The 19,133-nt window shown below is 35.7% G+C and overlaps 1 protein-coding gene across 1 annotated transcript in view; it reads left to right on the top strand.

Moving 5' to 3' along the window:
* The window catches only part of LOC123536254 (choline/ethanolaminephosphotransferase 1-like), a 40,824-nt gene that overhangs the window by 13,908 nt on the left and 7,783 nt on the right, over window positions 1-19,133 (top strand). The window contains exons 3-6 of the mRNA XM_045319252.2: window positions 5,231-5,372; window positions 13,591-13,672; window positions 15,847-15,978; window positions 16,390-16,542. Coding sequence (XP_045175187.2) covers window positions 5,231-5,372; window positions 13,591-13,672; window positions 15,847-15,978; window positions 16,390-16,542 — 509 coding nt within the window. The remainder of the gene's footprint in view (window positions 1-5,230; window positions 5,373-13,590; window positions 13,673-15,846; window positions 15,979-16,389; window positions 16,543-19,133) is intronic.

The raw sequence follows: 19,133 nt of genomic DNA, 5'->3' as shown, positions 1-19,133 counted from the left end.
AACTTGGCTGCCAGTGGATGTGGCCATTTTTTTCCTATATGTATATATTGTACAAAGTATGTCCTGAGGTCCATGTCAACATCTTTGTTAAGGTTTTGTTGCACTTTCACTTTATCTCTGTTATTACTTCATCTATTTGCTTCAAGTTCCTAGTCATCACCCACATCATACGCTTCCACCAATATTTGATAAATTAGGCCCCCTTTTTACTTGAAATTTCTGTTAAAGTTTTTCACCGTATCTTGGTTATTACGAAATGGATTTTATTTAACTTGAGATAGTGGTTCCACAATATCAACCAAGATACATTACTGTGAATTAATTTAAATTAATGTTACAAATATAATTCTTGTGTGACACTTTAAAAAATCTTTGTGTTGATATATTGTCATATCACATCATTCCCCTAATGTCTTACCCCACCTCTACCCCGCCCCCACCTCAACCTCAACACACACAGAGTACCTGCCAGTATTTATTTAGTAGTAACTTTTAACTGTTCAAGCAAGCAACTAAGCTCAGGTGAGTGATACAGGGTCATCATGACCCTCTTGTATATTTTACAAACTGCAAGAGTGCATAATAATAGTTTAAAAGTGCTTAAAAATGCACCTTGTTCTGATATCTTGACATAGTCTTGTCTGAAATGTATGTATTAATTGAAATGAGTAAAATTTCAGGGAATGATACATTTTAAATGAACGTACAATCATGATCATGAAATAGCGGTCAGATACTTATAAATACATCCTGAAGTACATGTATTTGTTATGAAAATGAGAAAGAAACAAAAGGAAATACACTCCTGATTAAGATAATTGTAGTGAATGTTCACTCCTCACATGAAATCATTGACCCCATATTTAATCAGCTGCCCTCCAAGTTCACTGAAATATTTATTGATGATAGTTAATACAGATAATTAAAGGAGGGGTTGTTGACTTTTGAACAACATTTGTTTTTCCTTATTAAACCAGATGCTATTTTTAGCTCATCTGATTTTTTGAAAAAAAATGATGAGTTATTGTCATCACTTGAGCGGTTGTCGTTGTCGGCGTCGGCGTCGGCGTCGGCGTCAGCGTTGCCTGGTTAAGTTTTATGTTTAGGTCAGCTTTCTCCTAACTATCAAAGCTATGCTTTGAAACTGGGAATACTTGTTCACCATCTAAGCTGACCCTGTATAGCAAGAAACATAACTCCATCTTGCTTTTTGCAAGATTTATGGCCCCTTTTGTACTAGAAAAATCAGATTTCTTGGTTAAGTTTTTTGTTTAGGTCAACTTTTCTCCTAAACTATCAAGCTATTGCTTTGAAACTTGAAATACTTGTTCACATCATAAGCTGACCCTGTACATCAAGAAACATAACTCCATCTTGCTTTTTGCAAGATTTATTGCCCTTTGGACTTAGAAATCAGTTTTCTTGTTAAGTTTTATGTTTAGGTCAGCTTTATCCTAAACTTCAAAGCATTGCTTTAAAACTTGCAACACTTGTTCACCATCATAAGTTGACCCTGTACAGCAAGAAACATAACTCTGTCCTGCTTTTTGCAAGATTTATGGCCCCTTTTGGACTTAGAAAATATCAGATTTTGGTTAAGTTTTATGTTTAGGTCAACTTTTCTCTTAAACTATCAAGCTATTGCTTTGAAACTTGCAACACTTGTTCACCATCATAAGCTGACCTGTACAGCAAGCAACATAACTCCATCTGCTTTTTGCAATAATTATTGCCCTTTTGGACTTAGAAAATCATTTTCTTGGTTGAGTATTATGTTTAAGTCAACTTTTCTCATAAACTATCAAAGCAATTGCTTTAAAACTTGCAACAGTTTTTCACCATCATAAGTGGACACTGTACATCAAGAAACATAACTCTATCCTGCTTTTTGCAAGAATGATGGCCCTTTTTAGACTTAGAAAATCTTGGGTAGGACAATATTTCTATTACACTAAAAAAAATCAGATGAGCGTCAGCACCCGCAAGGCGGTGCTCTTGTTAAATAATATTATAAATACGTACTCATTGGTAAAGTCACTTGCCTTGATTTTTATAAAGTTTTTTAAAATCTAGAAAATGCTTTTGATGGGTAGATATTGCAGTAGAAAGAATAGTTCAAGTGATTCTCATGTACTTACATATTTAGCATAGATCTTTGTATAATGGTCCTCTACTTAGTGTATTCAGATCATGCCCTGGCAGGGGTCAAATTGACTCTGTTCTAGGGTTCACTTTGCTTTACATAGACATTTTAGGAAAAACCTTAAAAAAATGTTTGTCTAAAACCTCAAGTGCTTGAGGTTAGATATTTTTCATGCAGCTTTGTGTAGTGGCCTTTTACCAAGTTTGTTAAAATCACGCCACTTGGATTTAAATTACCCAGCCCTGGGGTCACACTTGTTTATAGGAAAAAACTTTAAAAATTCTCAATAGATGGAGATCTAGCATTATGTAGTGGTCCTCTAACAAGTTTTTCCAAATTACCTCCCCAGTCGAAAATTGACGGTTTATTACCATGGTAATTCATGGTTTACCATGGTAGTTCATGGTCATGGGACAATGGTTTACCATGACCATGGTTGTGGTAATTGGCACCACAAAACATGGTATCAGACCATGGTCAAAAACCATGGTCAACCATGGTTGTGGACCACAGTCAACCATGGTTGACCAAGGTCCACGACCATGGTGATTATTGACTATAAAAAACTGTATAAAACTGTATAAATATAGAAGTCAGTCATTTATTTGTCATAAAATTGCTAAGATGACAACAAATTATAGTCAGACTATGAAAGTTTACCTTTGAATCTGTCTATAAATGCAGGAAAACTATTCTATAACTAGGAAAACTTTTGGAGCCAAAATGCAGTCAGGCGTCTTTGGTGCATTGTAAAACTTGATAAGTGTGAAAATTACTAACATGACCATGGTAGCCCATGGTCAACCGTGGTTGAAAAAAGTTGACCACGGTAGACCATGGTCAAATTGTTGATCGTCTTCTGATCATGGTCGACCACGGACAATCTTATCTCACCATAGTCGACCATGGCTGACCGTGCTCCTGACCATGTTTTCACCATGGTATTTGATGGTTGACCACGTTAAAACTTGGTCAACCATCAAAAATCATGGTGACCATGGTCAATCATGGTCATCATTCCGCCTGGGTCTGAGGTCAAAATTGGCTCCACCGTGGGTCACTTTTATATAAAAGAACAACTTGAACAATTGTTTTCCTTTAAGGGGTTTATCAGTTTAAACCACAAGTTTCTCTTTTCTTTCACAGTTATGTGAAATAAGGAAAACAGCTGTTTATTAATTCATATTTCATTGCATTTTATGTTTGACTGTTAGCATTGTAATACAGCCAATATAAATATTGCCTCTTTCTTAATATGAACTCAATCAATACTTTCTTCAGATACAAACACAACAGCTACTAGTCCTCAAAAAATGTTAGAATGTATGTTTGAAAGTCAAACAAGGAAAAACAGCAGAACAGGTTCTGTTGTTAAAAACAATGTTGATGTATGGCCTTCGTAACTGCTGTATTTTACATACTTTGATATATCATTTTTGCTTTTTAGTTTTGTCAGTCCACAAAATTAAATCCCAATAAAAAATTATGTTTTCCACTAATATTGTTTTTAGCTTGACTATTCGAAGAATAGGTAGAGCTGTTAGACTCACCCATGTGTCGGCGCCGGCACCTGTGTCCCGATTTCGTTAAGTTTTTGTAGGTAAGCTGGTATCTCAGTAACAACTAATAGGAATGGATTGAAACTTCACACACAGTGACTTTTCACTGTGATAATTTGACTAATATTGCACAGGTTCCATAAACTATATTTTACTTTTTTACAAAACTATGCCCTTTGTTCAAGTTAGCAATTTTTGGTTTAGTTTTGTGTGTAAGGTGGTAACTCAGTACCCACTAATGGGAATAGACTTAAACTTTACAAACTTGTCCTCTGTGATGAGCTGACATGCATTCTACAGGTTCCATAACTCTGTATTGCATTTTTGCAAAAGTGTGCCCCTTTTTCAGCTTTATATTAATTCAATTGACAAGGCTGTTGAATAGTCGAGCATTGCTGTCCTCCGGCAGCTCCATAAAAGAACCATTTTTGCAAAAACAAAAAAAAAATTAATCAATTTTGGTATTGCATATCCACAAATACAGATCCCTCAGAAATAAAGTCACCTCTTTATTCCAAAAGAAAAATTGTTGTATTTCCAGGAAAATACAACTTCTTGAAATACTGCTTTTTAATTTTATATGCTGTAATCAGAAAAATTCAGTTGTGTCCCTTTAACTTAACAAAATTCCTAATTTCAGTATATTTTGACAATTTTCAAGCTATTTCCCATGTACATCCAAGTATAACCATAGTTCCCAGCATATTTTATATCAACTATGTTAGAAATACAAATAATGAATTACTAAAAGATATTAATTAACCCTAGCCTGCTGCAGGCGAATTTAACAGCCTTGCAAACAGCTTGAACCAGACAACGCCATTAAATCGGCGTCTGATCAGGTTCAAGCTGTTTGCTACTCTGACAATATTTCTTCAATTTGGAGCAAACAGAATGAACTTTAATTTTAGCAGACGACATTCCAGCAGACGACAATTTACCTAGCATGCTAAAGGTTAAGAAGTAAATGCTATATCATTTGCATCATATTTTGTGATTTGGGCAAAAATGGCTTAGAATGTCCTGGGGATAAGAATTTGTAGATCTTAAAATTTAATGATGAAATAAATACAGGCTATTTCATGCATGTCTGTACATATTGAATCTTATAAAACAAGTTGAATGAAATAAATGAATGTGATATTCTTTTTATCACATATTGGCTTTTTTTCTGCTGAAACAGAATTCTGTTGACCAAGTCATTTTGACAGTAGCATAAGACCAAAAATATGACATTACTTTTTTCACTCCCACTGTGTCAGACATGTGATAATTATGATTTTGTTTGCCCATTGGGATTTATATCAAAATTTTTGTTGATTGGATTGATTTTACAACGAAATTCTCAAAATTAACTCTCCACCCTCTACTGCTTCACACACATGCACGCATTCATGCATGCACACACACGCACACCACTCGCAAACACTTCCAACAATTTCTTTTGATTAAAAAAGTATGATAATACAGTATTGTACTGATAATGTAAATTGAGACATTCTAATAACATGTTGCATTGTATTTTCAGTGTTTGTGATGCTTGGCTGTTGTATATCATTGAAGTTGGGACACGATCCTATGGTATTGCTATTTGAGATGTGTCTTTCCGAGTTCTGTTTCTATTTGGCTCATTGGCAAACATATGTTACAGGAACCCTCAAGTTTGGAATGTAAGTACCTGTGAAAAAGTACAGGTAGCTGATTCTTAGTTTGCCAAAATAGCAAAAATACAGTTGATACTTTGTGTGCCAAAATAGCAAAAATACAGAAATTTGCTCTAGTTACTTTAGAATTTTGATCATCTAGTTTTTCAGAAAATGAAATACTGCATACTTTTTTTGCAAGATAAACCATTTTTGAGGCATGCAGTTTTTCTAATATACTGAAATGTTTGTGTAAAATGTTCATTATTTATCTGGTTTCTAACACATGTATATGTCTGTGTTAAAAGTTAATTAAGTGTTGCAGTATACAAAGTAAACAGGCTTGAGTCAATGCTGACTAAAAGCTAAAAATATTTTCTAGGAAAACAGCTAAATGGTTAGGTATAATCTTGAATCACTTTTGTGCTTTTATATAGTGATGATTTAGTGAAAATATTAGTTTTTCTTCCGAAAAAAAGGGTAGAAAATGTTTATCATTCTTTTGATTTGTTATACCTTGGTCAGGCTATTATAACGTAGTCAAGATTGGTGAATGCTATTGTAGAAGTTTTAGAGTCCTTCATGCTGGCATACTGACAGACATTTTTAAAAATATGACAAGCACTTGGTGGTATTTATGTCCATCATCAGATGAAGATATTATCATGTGTTCTGGTAGTGAGCTTGAATTTTGAATAGTGGAAAAATGTCTCTAAAAGGCAATGGTAATACAGTGCATTTTATCAAAAGTTGGGTTCATTTAGCATGCTTTTTTTATGCCCCCAAAGGGAGGCATATTAGTTTTCAACTGTCCGGCCGTTAGTTCGTTCGTTCGTTCGTTCATCACAACAGCATTAACTTTTTGCATGAAGGCACTTTACTTGCGAACCACTGCACCCAGGACCTTCAAACTTCACATGCTGATAGTACTTATTGAGTACACGTCCCCTATTGACTTTGGGGTCACCAGGTCAAAGGTCAAGGTCACCAGGTCAAAGGTCAAGGTGCTGCGTGGGCATTTGTCACCATTAATGACAGCTCTTGTTTCAAGATTTATTCCAAATGTACATTTGTCTTAGTATGTCAGTAATTGTTTATCAAAAGTGAAAGCACTGCAGTGTAGGGAGTTTCAGGCATGAATGTAAAAAACAGCAAGTAACAGTAACAGTAGCACATTACCTTTACCTTCCCCCTCCCCTCCTCCACCCACACACCATTTGTGGAGAAATACTCTTGTGAAGATAGAGTTTAAACCTTGAGTGATTTTTTTTTCACTCTCATTGTTGGAACAAGTTACTGTGAAGTTATTAATATTTATGTGAGACTAATTTTATTTAATTTTTGATTTTGTTAATCCACAAAATCAAATCCCATTGAACAAATAAAATTCCCAAGGAGAAAAATATGTCAGTTGACATCCTTGATGTGACCTTCAAACCTTGAAATCCACAAATTCATATTCGCACTAGATTAGTTTAAACCAAGGAATTCCATCCCAGTGACATTGAACGATTTTACAGTATGATGTTATGGCATTTTATCAGGAGGACATTTCATTAACAAGTCTTACATGTTTCTGAGAAATTTAGAAGTGCCAATTAACAGTCATTATCTGAAAGTGTGGAATTTATACAAATAATTCTAGTGAAAGGTTATACACATACTAGCTAGGATATGTGTGTACATGAATCCTTTGGACTTTTCTCTAAGTTTTATAATGCTTTTATTTTCCATACTGGAAAAGAAAAGATACTGTCTTTTCCATTGTATTTATCATGGTCTGCATTGTTCACTATTCAGTCAATAAATTTTCAGTGAACACCTCTTTGAATAATAAGTGGTACTGCCCAAATGAAATGATGGACCAGTCCATTTTAGAAATTTAGCAGGGTAAAGGTTAATATTTCTCTTGGCAGTTTATAAACATAATCATGGACCAGTGGTTTGCACACTGGCCTTCCAATCCTGAGGTCGGGGTTCGATCCCCGGCAGCTACTCGGGAATTTTCAGAAACGCTTTTCAGTGTTTCCCACCCAACTAGAGGTGTACTGGTCAGGAACCCAGGCAATCCTTGCGTGTATCAGTGCTATACACTGGGCACGTTAAAGAACCAGGCTGTCTATTCGAAACGAGCTAGGCTAAGTTAGCCGGATAAGCCTGTATCTGATTTCTGATCTCTCTGTCGTGGGGGCTTTGTCTCACTCTGTCCCTCTGGTCAGATCGCTCTGTGTCTGTACTAGTAGAGGATGAATTATGCGCCCTGTGTGGCTGCATTTGAACTATGTAAAGCGCCTTTGGCGCTATATAAATCTGGTATAATTTAATGTACAACGCCGGTGAATATACTACACGGCTACTAAACGCTAGCGCCACCACCAAATTGTGGTGATAACGAAAAGAGCTATCGACATTTCCGTGGTGCAGCTATCGCCCGTCTCTACTTGTAAACAAGTGAGTAAAATTTATATTTTATCTTATATTTTCATTGATAGAACTTTTTTCGAAAATCGGAGAATGTAGTTCCGTGTAACAACACTTTTACAACAGGTTGGCTGTAATTTCATTAAAATATTATGCAGATCGTGGTGCCAGGAGCTTTTCTCCCGAATTTGACAGTGGCATATTTTCATATCGGCCAGTATTCGAACACCATTCCCATGATTAGAAACACTGTAAGAACATACTTGCGCATGCAAATGGTGTAGAAATGAATTACAGGTATTCCCATACACCAAAGAATTACGAAAAATACAGTAAAAAGTTAAAACACGACTATTTTTGAAAGTGGTGGCGCTATCATTCAAGTGGTGGCGCTATACAGTAGTGGTGGCGCTGTTGTATATGATTAGTGGCTAATATATTCAATTTTAATATATGAAAATGTTTGTCTGAAAGCCACAGAAATTTCTACAATAATCGATGTTATCAACCTATCCCACACTACACCCAAATTACGTTACTCAACAAAATACATGTAGTAACATCTACATGATCGCAAAATAATCTACATGTATATGGATTCAGATTGTACATTTAAGCTCTATTGATTAATCATATTCAATCGATTGGAACTGAAGATGCACTGTACTCACTTTTCAGAAAGAATTGTGACAGTAAGGTCTTTTGTTTACAATGACATGCAAACGACGTATAAAAACAAAGGGAAGTAACGTTCAGAATCTTAATATAACAAATAAATTCTACACTATCTTCGAATTATTTCCTGGACACAAATCTTTGTTTGAAATAAAAGTATTGCTACTATTTTTCTTGACCTGAATTTAAAGTACACTTAGGTTTGTATTTAAGTAGAATATTTAAAGGTTAGAAATAATTCTACATTAACGTTTTAAACAAAGGAAATTATTTACTTTGACTACAAGAGTCCCAAGGGTCTGTGAGTATTTTGTTCTCTTTTTTTTCTTCGATAGAGAATGTTTCATAAAGGTAAATAAACTATGATCGTGTTTTTCTTTCTTTAATAGCGGATATCTGACCTCTGTGACCTATTTGCCCTCAAGGAAATTTCAAAATGGTTTGAAAAGAATATCTTATTATAAAGTGTTGTGTCAAAAAATACATGTACATGCACAAAGATTCATTCAAAACTTATTTTAAAAAACGCAACAACATCATTATTGTTTTTGTTGTTTTTAAACCGCGTCCCGTTCACGAGGTCACGTAACAGAAATCTGCTTGCCAAAAATCGTTTTACTTCATATTTTTAAATTGCTGCCGCTTTTTCATTAATTAAGATTTTTCTATTCTGTTTTTTTATTTTTTGCACTTTCTGGTCAAAAGTCTGAATTTTATGCCTATGGTTTGTATCATTTATTTACTTTTAGAAAGAAATAAGTATTTAGGATCGCGCTGTTTGAAATTTTGCAAGTAATTTTATGAAAATTCGACCGTTTTTATAGAATTTTGCCTACATTTCTGTCGATACCTTTTTAAAATCGTTGTAGAATTCAAACTATATTACTTCTCAATCTATGTTGAAAATCTGAAGCGATAAAATCAAAAAATGAATGTGTGACGCGCGTTTTTTGTATACGTGTCAATAAACAAAAGTAACGGCGTTGTAAGTTAGACATTACGATAGGTCGCAGGTGCTCGTGGAATGGAAAATTACTGGCATGGCGTTTTGATAGCTGTACGATTCGCGGGTAAATTCCAGTCAGTGGTAAATAAAAACAACTAACTAACGGAAAACGGACTTCCTGGCTGCAGTAAAAATAAATATACAACACTTAAAGGTCCAATACTTAGGAAAGTGAACATTTTAATTTCTTTTAAAAAGCACAGAAACTATTTCATTTAATTGGAAAATGAAAGTTGCTATGTAGAAATTTAAAATATATAGCAGTATATGTACAGTTATTTTTCTATGAAGTATGAAGAAAGTTAAAAAGACCTGGGGGGTCATTCTGTCGATTCATTGAAATTTCAACATAATACACATACATTTCTTTGAGATCCAAAGACCTTCTGTAAATTTTGACCTGCCAATCTTCATTATTTAGTGTCTTGCAGAAGTCTATACACTGGCTATGAAAAAAATTGCCAACTCACTTTCTCTTAGTAATGGACCTTTAACTGGTATGGTAAAAAAACACTTTACTGTCAAAAGAATATCAAGTAAAAACACGACACGAAGATGTTAAAAAAATAGTCTTTGGTTCTTATAATTATTTAACATTTTGATCGATACAACACCATACAATGTTTAATAACGGTATTTGACTTATATCTTGAATCAGTAACAACCATAGTCCCAACACTTAGGGACGAAAAATATGCTGAGAAAATACATGTCCGAAAAATTACGGACAAGAAAAATAATTATTTTTCCAGATTTTAAGAGTGTCCCAAGATTTAGGGTGTCCCAAGACTTAGGTAAAATACGGTAACATAATTCCTTGCAGGAAAATTATCAGTTAGAGAATGTTGGTGTTTGTTTTGTTCCGGATGCGTCAGCAGTTCGTATTATTGTATGCCGTAACAGCGCCACCACTACTGTATAGCGCCATCACTAGAGTTATAGCGCCACCACTTTTAAAAATCCTGGTATATTTCTTCTAACCTGAGATTCTATTATTCATGGTGTGTGCGTATTATAGTTATTTATCATTTCTACACCATTTGCATGCGCAGGTATGTTCTTACAGTGTGTCTATTCATCAGAATGGTGTTCGAATACTGGCCGATATGAAAATGTGCCACTGTCAGATTAGGGAGAAAAGCTCCTGACACCACAATTTGCATATTATTTTAATGAAATCACAGCCAACCTGTAGTAAAAGTGTTGTTACACGGAACTACATTCTCTGATTTTCGAAAACAGTTCTATCAATAAAAATATAAGATAAATATAAATTTTACTCACTTGTTTACAAGTAGAAACGGGCGATAGCTGCACCACGGAAATGTCGATAGCTCTTTTTGTTATCACCACAATTTGGTGGTGGCGCTAGCGTTTAGTAGCCGTGTAGTATATTCACCGGCGTTGTACATTAAATTATACCAGATTTATATAGCGCCAAAGGCCATAGTACTATGTGTAAAATTAAGCGTTTAATCAAATAAAGCAGTTTCAGTTTCAGTTTTCAGTTTTACTAAAAATTGGTGTACATAAGTAACTCTCAACTTCTCCTATACAGTTGAACTTTGTTTGCTCCAACTCAACAGGACTTTTTCCAGCCATTGCTGGTAGAAGAAGGCCTTAGGGACAAGTCTAGGCATTGTTACAGGCACCTGGGTAGAACCACCAGCTTTGAACCCTCATTGGTGAGTGGTTTAAAGTTGGCAAGCATAACCACTTGGTCACAGGTTCCCCAAGATCAAACCTGTAACTTTTGTTGACACTGTGTTATGCTGGCATAACTTTGTTTATCTGGGAGACAATTTATTCATTTCACAGGAAAGATTTTGACATAGAATTCTTCATAGCTTTGTGTTAATACATTTTGCACTGGGGTGGTTATATCTGATCTGATATCACATTATGCAAAATCGTAATGGTTATTTATATCACCACGGTCCCAACCCCCTCTCCAGCCTGTAAACTTAGTTTAGGAGGGGATATCATGTAGTCACCATGTTGGCGTTTATGTACATCCCGAATCACCTGTGATAACTGTTGAAAGGATGGATGGATTGAGGTTTTACATTTTAGTACACTTGTATATGATTATAAGATACAGATTGAGGATGTGTTTGGTTAGAATCCACATTTTTGTGCCCCCCCCATGAGTGGTGGGGGCATATAGATTTGGTCTTGTCCATGCATCCGTGCGTCCGTCCGGCTGTCCGTGCGTCCGTCTGTCCATCCGTCCGTCCGAAGTTCGTGACACGCCTAGCTCAAAAAGTATTTGATATAAATTCATGAAACCTTGCATGAGTCTTTATCATGATATGAACTTGCGCACCTCCTATTTTTCGTCTGGCTCCGCCCCCTATTTTTAGCGTTATGGCCCTTGAAATAGTCAAAAATGCACATTATCACTTTGTGATGCGCCTAGCTCAAAAACTATTTGATATAGATTCATGAAACCTTGCATGTGTATTAATCATGATATGAACTTGCGCACCTCCTATTTTTCATTTGGGTCCGCCCCCTTTTTTCAGAGTTATGGCCCCTGAAATAGTCAAAAATACACATTTTCACCTTGTGACATGCCTAGATCAAAAAGTATTTCATATAAATTAATGAAACCTAACATGAGTCTTTATCATGATATGAACTTGCGCACCTCCTATTTTTCATCTGCCTCCGCCCACTATTTTTTAGAGTTATGGCCCCTGAAATAGTCAGAAATGCATATTTTCACCTTGTGACACGCCTAGCTCAAAAACTATTTGATATAGATTCATGAAACCTTGCATGTGTATTAATCATGATATGAACTTGCGCACCTCCAATTTTTCATTTGGGTCCGCCCCATATTTTCAGAGTTATGGTCCCTGAAATAGTCAAAAATGCACATTTTCACCTTGTGACACGCCTAGCTCAAAAAGTATTTCATATAAATTGATGAAACCTTGCATGATTTTTTATCATGATATGAACTTGCGCACCTCTAATTTTTCATTTGGCTCTGCCCCCTATTTTTTTGAGTTATGGCCCCTGAAATAGTAAAAAATGCACATTTTCACCTTGTGACGCGCCTAGCTCAAAAAGTATTTGATATAGATTCATGAAACCTTGCATGTGTATTAATCATGATAAGAACTTGCGCACCTCCTATTTTTCTTTGGGTCTGCCCCCTGCCTTTTGAGTTATGGCCCCTGAAATAGTCAAAAATGCACATTTTCACCTTGTGACACCCCTAGCTAAAAAAGTATTACATATAAATTGATGAAACCTTGCATGAGTCTATATCAAGATATGAACTTGCGTCCTCCTATTTTTCGTCTGCCTATGCCCCCTATTTTTAGAGTTATGGCCCCTTAAATAGTCAAAAATGCACATTTTCACCTTGTGACGCGCCTAGCTCAAAAAGTATTTAATAAAATGGTTGAAAACTTGCATAAGTCTTTATCGTGATATAAACTTGCACACCTCTAATGTTTTGGCTGGTTCCACCCCTATTTTTAAAGTTATGGCCCCTGAAATAGTAAAAAAATGCACTTTTTCACCTAATTATGTGCCTAGCTCAAAAAGTATTAGATGTAAATTCAGGAAACCTTGCAGGAGTCTTTATCATGATGTGGCCTTGCACTCTTGGCATTCTTCTTGAAAATCTTACTCTTATTACAGAGTTATGGCCCTTGAAATAGCCAAAATAGTGGATTTTTTGTTTGTGATGCTCATAGCTCAAAAAGTATAGGGCCTAGAATAATGAACCCTTTTCATAAAATGTTTGTTGAGGCCATTTAGACTGCAAACATTTGAATTATTGCCCCTTATTTGTGACTAATGTACCAGTGGGGGGCACACCCTGTGTCCTACAGACACATTCTAGTTTTGCCAGATTTATGCCCCTTTTCAGTTTTAATTCAGCAAAATGTCTTGTTTGGTAACTTGAAAGCATAAAAAGATTGAATTATTTTTGGTAGAGAGGTACTTGATTATAAAATGCAGGACGAATTTGAATTTGGTTTTGGTTTGGTGTGGGTATTATTTAGTTTGCAGAAAGGCCGGTAGTTCTAGTTTGTTTTGGACATATAGGCAGTATTCCAGTACTTTTTTTTTGCCACTGATGAAAATTCTCATTGCTAATTTCATGTGATTGTTTATATACAGGATAGATGTTACAGAAGGACAATTCTTTGTTATGGCTATTTATACACTGTGTGCAATATCACCTGGATTTTTTGATATCACTGTAAGTTTGTCTGTTAGACATTATATGCGATTATATAAATCATTCTAATGTATTATTTATCATAAAGTGTTATTCATATAGGAGTAAGGTAGTAAGAAAAAATATCAGTTTAGTGTTGAAAACTGTTAGAAATATACTATGTATGGTATATAAACTTTTTATGCCCCTGGCATCTACTGATGCAGGAGGCATATGTCTGTCCATTTGTTCGTCCGTCCATACGAGGATAACCAAATGGGACCGTTTCGTCTAACATCAATACCCCTTTCTAGAATGACTTGATACTAATGCAGATGTAACCTGTGACCATTCCTCATCTTCAGACATCACCTGACCTCAGTTTGACCATGACCTCATTTTGGACTTAGGTTGCTTTATATGGGCCATCTCTTGGTTAACCAAATGGGACCGTTTCGTCTAGCATCAATACCCCTTACTAGAATGACTTGATGCTAATGCAGATGTAACCTGTGACCATTCCTCATCTTCGGACATCACCTGACCTCAGTTTGACCTTGACCTTGACCTCATTTTGGACTTAGGTTGCTTTATATGGGCCATCTCTTGGTTAACCAAATGGGCCAGTTTCGTCTAGCATCAATACCCCTTACTAGAATGACTTGATACTAATGCAGATGTAACCTGTGACCATTCCTCATCTTCAGACATCACCTGACTTCAGTTTGACCTTGAACTTGACCTTGTTTTGGACTTGCTTTATACCGACAAGGATGCCACCTGGGGCATCAAGCGTTTATTGAACGCAGTTTCTTGTTTTTTGCTGAGAATAAGTGGTACCAAGCCTCTGTTATAAATACTGAGTTTAAGTTGAATATTTCTTGTTTTTGAAGTTGTTCCATATGTATTTTAGTTATTGCTGTAAAGCAGAATTACCTTGGATTTTTTGGGCATAAAACTATGTTGTGTTGACAGAATCAAAATTTTAAAGTTCCCTCCCCTTTTCATGCCCCCGTGCATATAGCGATGGAACTGTCTGTTTGTCCGTCCATACAAACCATATTTTGCCATTTGGTCATAACAGCCCACATTTATGAACCGATTTAGTTTATACTCATATTCAATGATCCTTGTGGCAAGACCTACAAACTGACCTATACATAGATGAACTTGAACCTCATATGACCTTCAGCTTGAAACTTAATACCTTAATACCTTAAACAAACAAATTTTATGGTTCTGCAGCCCACATAAATACCCAATTTAGTTAATACTCACACCTAAACCTTGTGGCAAATCTACAAACTGATCTAATATAGGTGAACTTGACCTTCATATCACCTTTAAACTTAAAACCTTCAAAAAATAACATGGTTAACCAGATTTGACCATTTCTCCTACAGTCCACATAGATGACCCTATTTAATTCATAGTCACACTCAACAATGCTTGTGGCAAGACCTACAAACTGACCTACAATGTATATCATAATAAATGACATTGGCTCTCATATGACCTTCAACTTCAAACTTCAAACCTAAACAACATTTTTGGTTCTACGGCCCACTTAAATGACTCAATATAGTTCATACTCGTATTTAACATACCTTGTGGCAAGACCTACAAACATACCTGCATGTAGGTGACCTTAACCTTCTTATGATCTTCACCTTTAAACTTGAAACCTCAAAAAACATCTTTGGTCATACACCCGGGGGCATGATTTTTCATTTTGAATATGCAGCTCCTTGTTAGTTTAGTTTATACTAATTTATTTTAGCTTGATAATGATGAAAGCTTCAAGCTTATTGTAACCACTCTTGAGTCCACTTCCTGGAAAAACCAGTACTGGTGTCATATGAGAAGTCATGGTTGTGACCCCAGTGGGGCTCGAACCCGCGATCCCCTGGATTGAGTGGCCAACACCTTATCCCCTAGACCACCTCTCCCCTTCAGCTCCTTGTTAAACAAAAGTTTGGTTGTTGTAAGAGAATTCAAGTGTTTTTTTGTTAAAAAAAACTAAATTCATTTGCTGAAAAAGTTCAGTTTAGAGCAGTATTCACTTATAATAAAAGAGAAAAAAATCTCTTTGATGGTAAAATAAAAACATCCTGCTGGGGTTTATGTACATGGAAATTATATTGATACAATAAATTGGATGCATGGATGGACACATTGAACAATAATGATTTCACGTTATATTTCTGTTGTTGCAGTTACCAGTGTTTGGAATACCTCTACGATACCTGTGTGTACTAGGCAGTATAGGTCCATCATTGTTCTTTGTATTTAAAACAGGCAGTCTTATTTTACAAGGCGGTGTGGGGAAAAATAAATCTACAGTAGCAGTAAGTTGTTTTTTACTTTGCCAAATACTACTGATTTCTGATAAATGTTTTTGTTTTTTTTAAGAAATTGCAATATCTAAACCTAACATTTAAGTGAATATTTTGTAATTCCTTTGAATAAGTCTAAACAATATTTTCCAAATTGAAAACTTCCTACAGCACTGTCTATCTTAGTAATTAGTGGCTGACCTTAAACAAAATGTATTTGTGTTTATGGTGAAAAGAGAGTCAGTTATTTGGGATGGGATCTTTTCTAGGTCTGTTTTTATTAAATTAAAACCATTTTCTAGATTTCTTAGACATCTAAGAATACTGATCCTACTTAATGAACCAGATAAAAAGAAAACTGTTTACTTGTCCTTAAATTGTGCATGATTCTGTGTAAAAACATAAACACTTATTTTGTTTCAGGACTCTAGTACTATATTCCCCATAGTTCATATAGGACTGGTGATAGTCTTACAAGTGATTATAGCAACAAAAACATCCATATATACAGACCAGCCATGTTTATATCTGGTCAGCTTTGGATTTGTTACGTCAAAAATTACAAATAGTTTAGTGGTAAGTGAAAACCATGTGTATATGTTAAGCTTATTTACACTCAATCTGACTAAAGTACTTGATCTTCTAAACGAAGATCTGAGAACGACCCATTCACATTCGTCTTCTGTATATTTTGGATTTCCAATATTGCTATTTTTATTTTCGCAAATCTATTTTTGTTTGAACCAACCAGACAACCTGTTTGAATGTCAAGGAGTAAGAAAAATTTGCAGTTAATCCAGGTCTCGAACCTGGGACCTCTCATTTACAAAGCAAGTGCCCTACCGACTGAGCTAACCGGCTATCTGACATCTTTCGACATAAAAATTGTTGATATCAAAACCCACGGCTTTTAAAGCTTGCAGGATATTGTAAGGTAGCTTTTGATTGGCTAGCAGAAGGGTCGTCAGAACGAGGCCATGAATAGCTCGTTGTCAGATCCTATGCGTAGCATAATAGGAGATGTACTTTAGTCAGATTGATTTACACTCATACGGGCAACTCCTCCAGAAGACTGCTTGTAACTTTCAGCTGGGATGATAATGCAAAATAAAGAGAATGCTGCATATGCAGAAGCTCTCCTGATTCTTTCGTTTGCCATGTGTAAAACACCCATACATGCAACTGTTATCCCAATGTTTGCAATGTTCAGTTAGAGGAAATGGGGATCAAACTCATGACCTCTGGTTTTTGAAGTCATTGTTATGACATTCTGTTCTATCAGAGGTTAGACATAGCTCCAGAGATGAAACTTTTGATTTCTTTGTTTCATTCATTTATCGAGCAATCAGGTAAGTTATTACTGATGGTAGATTTAACCAATGAAAAAGTCAGTTGCCTTCATCAATCTCAATAATAACTAAAGAAGGGCTCTGCACAGAAATGAACAACTGACAACATAAGGTTACAAAAGAGCATTAACATTATTTTTTGTTGCGGGTTTATCCCGCTACCAAAGTTAAGTGTATTTCTGACAATCATGTAGCATCTTTATTTGATTCCAAATCACATCCAAAGGAATTTGTTCATGTGCTACACAAAGTAGTCCCATTCATGAACAATGCGGATGAATTATCAATGATCAAGCAGTTCTTATTCATCCTCTGTCCATTCACACTGGCCATTTAGCTTATATAAGATCTGTTAATGATTAGGTATTCCAGCCCATGGTTACATCACTGACTTCCAGCTCATGTAAGGTCAGGCAGAGTTTATCTTAGATATGAAGCACATTAGTATTTGTTTCTTATACATGTATATTTATAGGTTGGCATTTAAAATTAAAATAACTAGCAAAACCCGCAACCACCAGACATCTCAAGGCTTTGATTTTCTGTGTTATAAGTACCACTGTCGCAAGTTTTTTGTTTTATTTTGCTTTATTAGTGGTATTGAACAGACAAAGTCTTTAACATTCAGTACTCACTGTCGTATACGTGCAACGGCTGGGATTTTCCTTGAGCCAGAGAGGACACACCAAGATGGCAGACGAAAGTGACGCTAGAAGGTAGGAGCTTGTTTTTGCATCCCGTTTTATTTAATTCATGCCTTTTGGTTCACACATTTAGTCGAGACAGATGCAGAAAACCTTCCTCCGCATGCCGTAATTGCTCATATCTCAAGTATTCCTATGATTTCCCCAAAAAGTCCTCCTGAACCTGACATTTTACAGGTCAGAAAAATCGAAGCAAAGGCGGCATGTTTTCAAGGACACAGTTTCTCATGCAGTAGAAACTAGATCCATATATCATGTCCTGTATGCTGAAATAAAGCACTCTTCATTTCTGACGCTGATTTTAGTTCGATGCACGTGCCTAATCTAAGAAAACAATGTACTTTCGATTTCAACACATACCGGCCGGGACACCACGCTCCGGGAAGGATTTTCCGGAAAATATTGCACAAAAATGAGCAAAAGTCATTTAATAACACCCTTACTTTAAACGTTTAAGCATTGAAGTTGATTTATTCCACCTTACTTGAGCACGGCGTGATAATGGTCTACCATTGAACTTTTAAAGAAGGAATTTTTTTCACAATTGTCAGCTTTATATTTGTCGGTTCCGCAAGCTATTCGAACTCTTGTTTTTACTCTTGTTACGGTCTTGTTCCTCTACATGATTCCAACAGGAACGGATATGTGGTTTAGAAGTAGTGCTCTAAGCTTGAAATCCATGTGATAGGTTTGGCGTCCGGCTCCTCTATTAACATTGCCATTGAGACCTTAAACTTATGTCCCAAGTATTAGCGCTATACATCCTGCATGAAAAAGAATCAGGATTGGGACACTATCTGTTTCTTGCGTAATCTTCTGAAAACCTAAAATAACTACATGTGAATTATTCAGGAGCGTTGGTCATTTGGACAACTAGTACCAACGTTAACAACTCAAATAGGAAAAGACCATTGCAAGAGTTTGTATCACATTAACAGTTAAGAACAAGAGTTCGGATAGCTTGCAGAACTGACCAATATAAAGCTGACAATTGTCAAAAAAATTCCTTCTTTAAAAGTTCAATGGTAGACCATTATCACGCCGTGCTCAAGTAAGGTTGAATAAATCAGCTTCAATGAACGAACAAATGCTTAAACGTTTAAAGTAATGGTGT

This window comes from Mercenaria mercenaria, chromosome 17 (genome assembly GCF_021730395.1).
Source record: "Mercenaria mercenaria strain notata chromosome 17, MADL_Memer_1, whole genome shotgun sequence".
NCBI classification, from domain to species: domain Eukaryota; kingdom Metazoa; phylum Mollusca; class Bivalvia; order Venerida; family Veneridae; genus Mercenaria; species Mercenaria mercenaria.
This window is presented reverse-complemented; position numbering and strand designations above follow the sequence as displayed.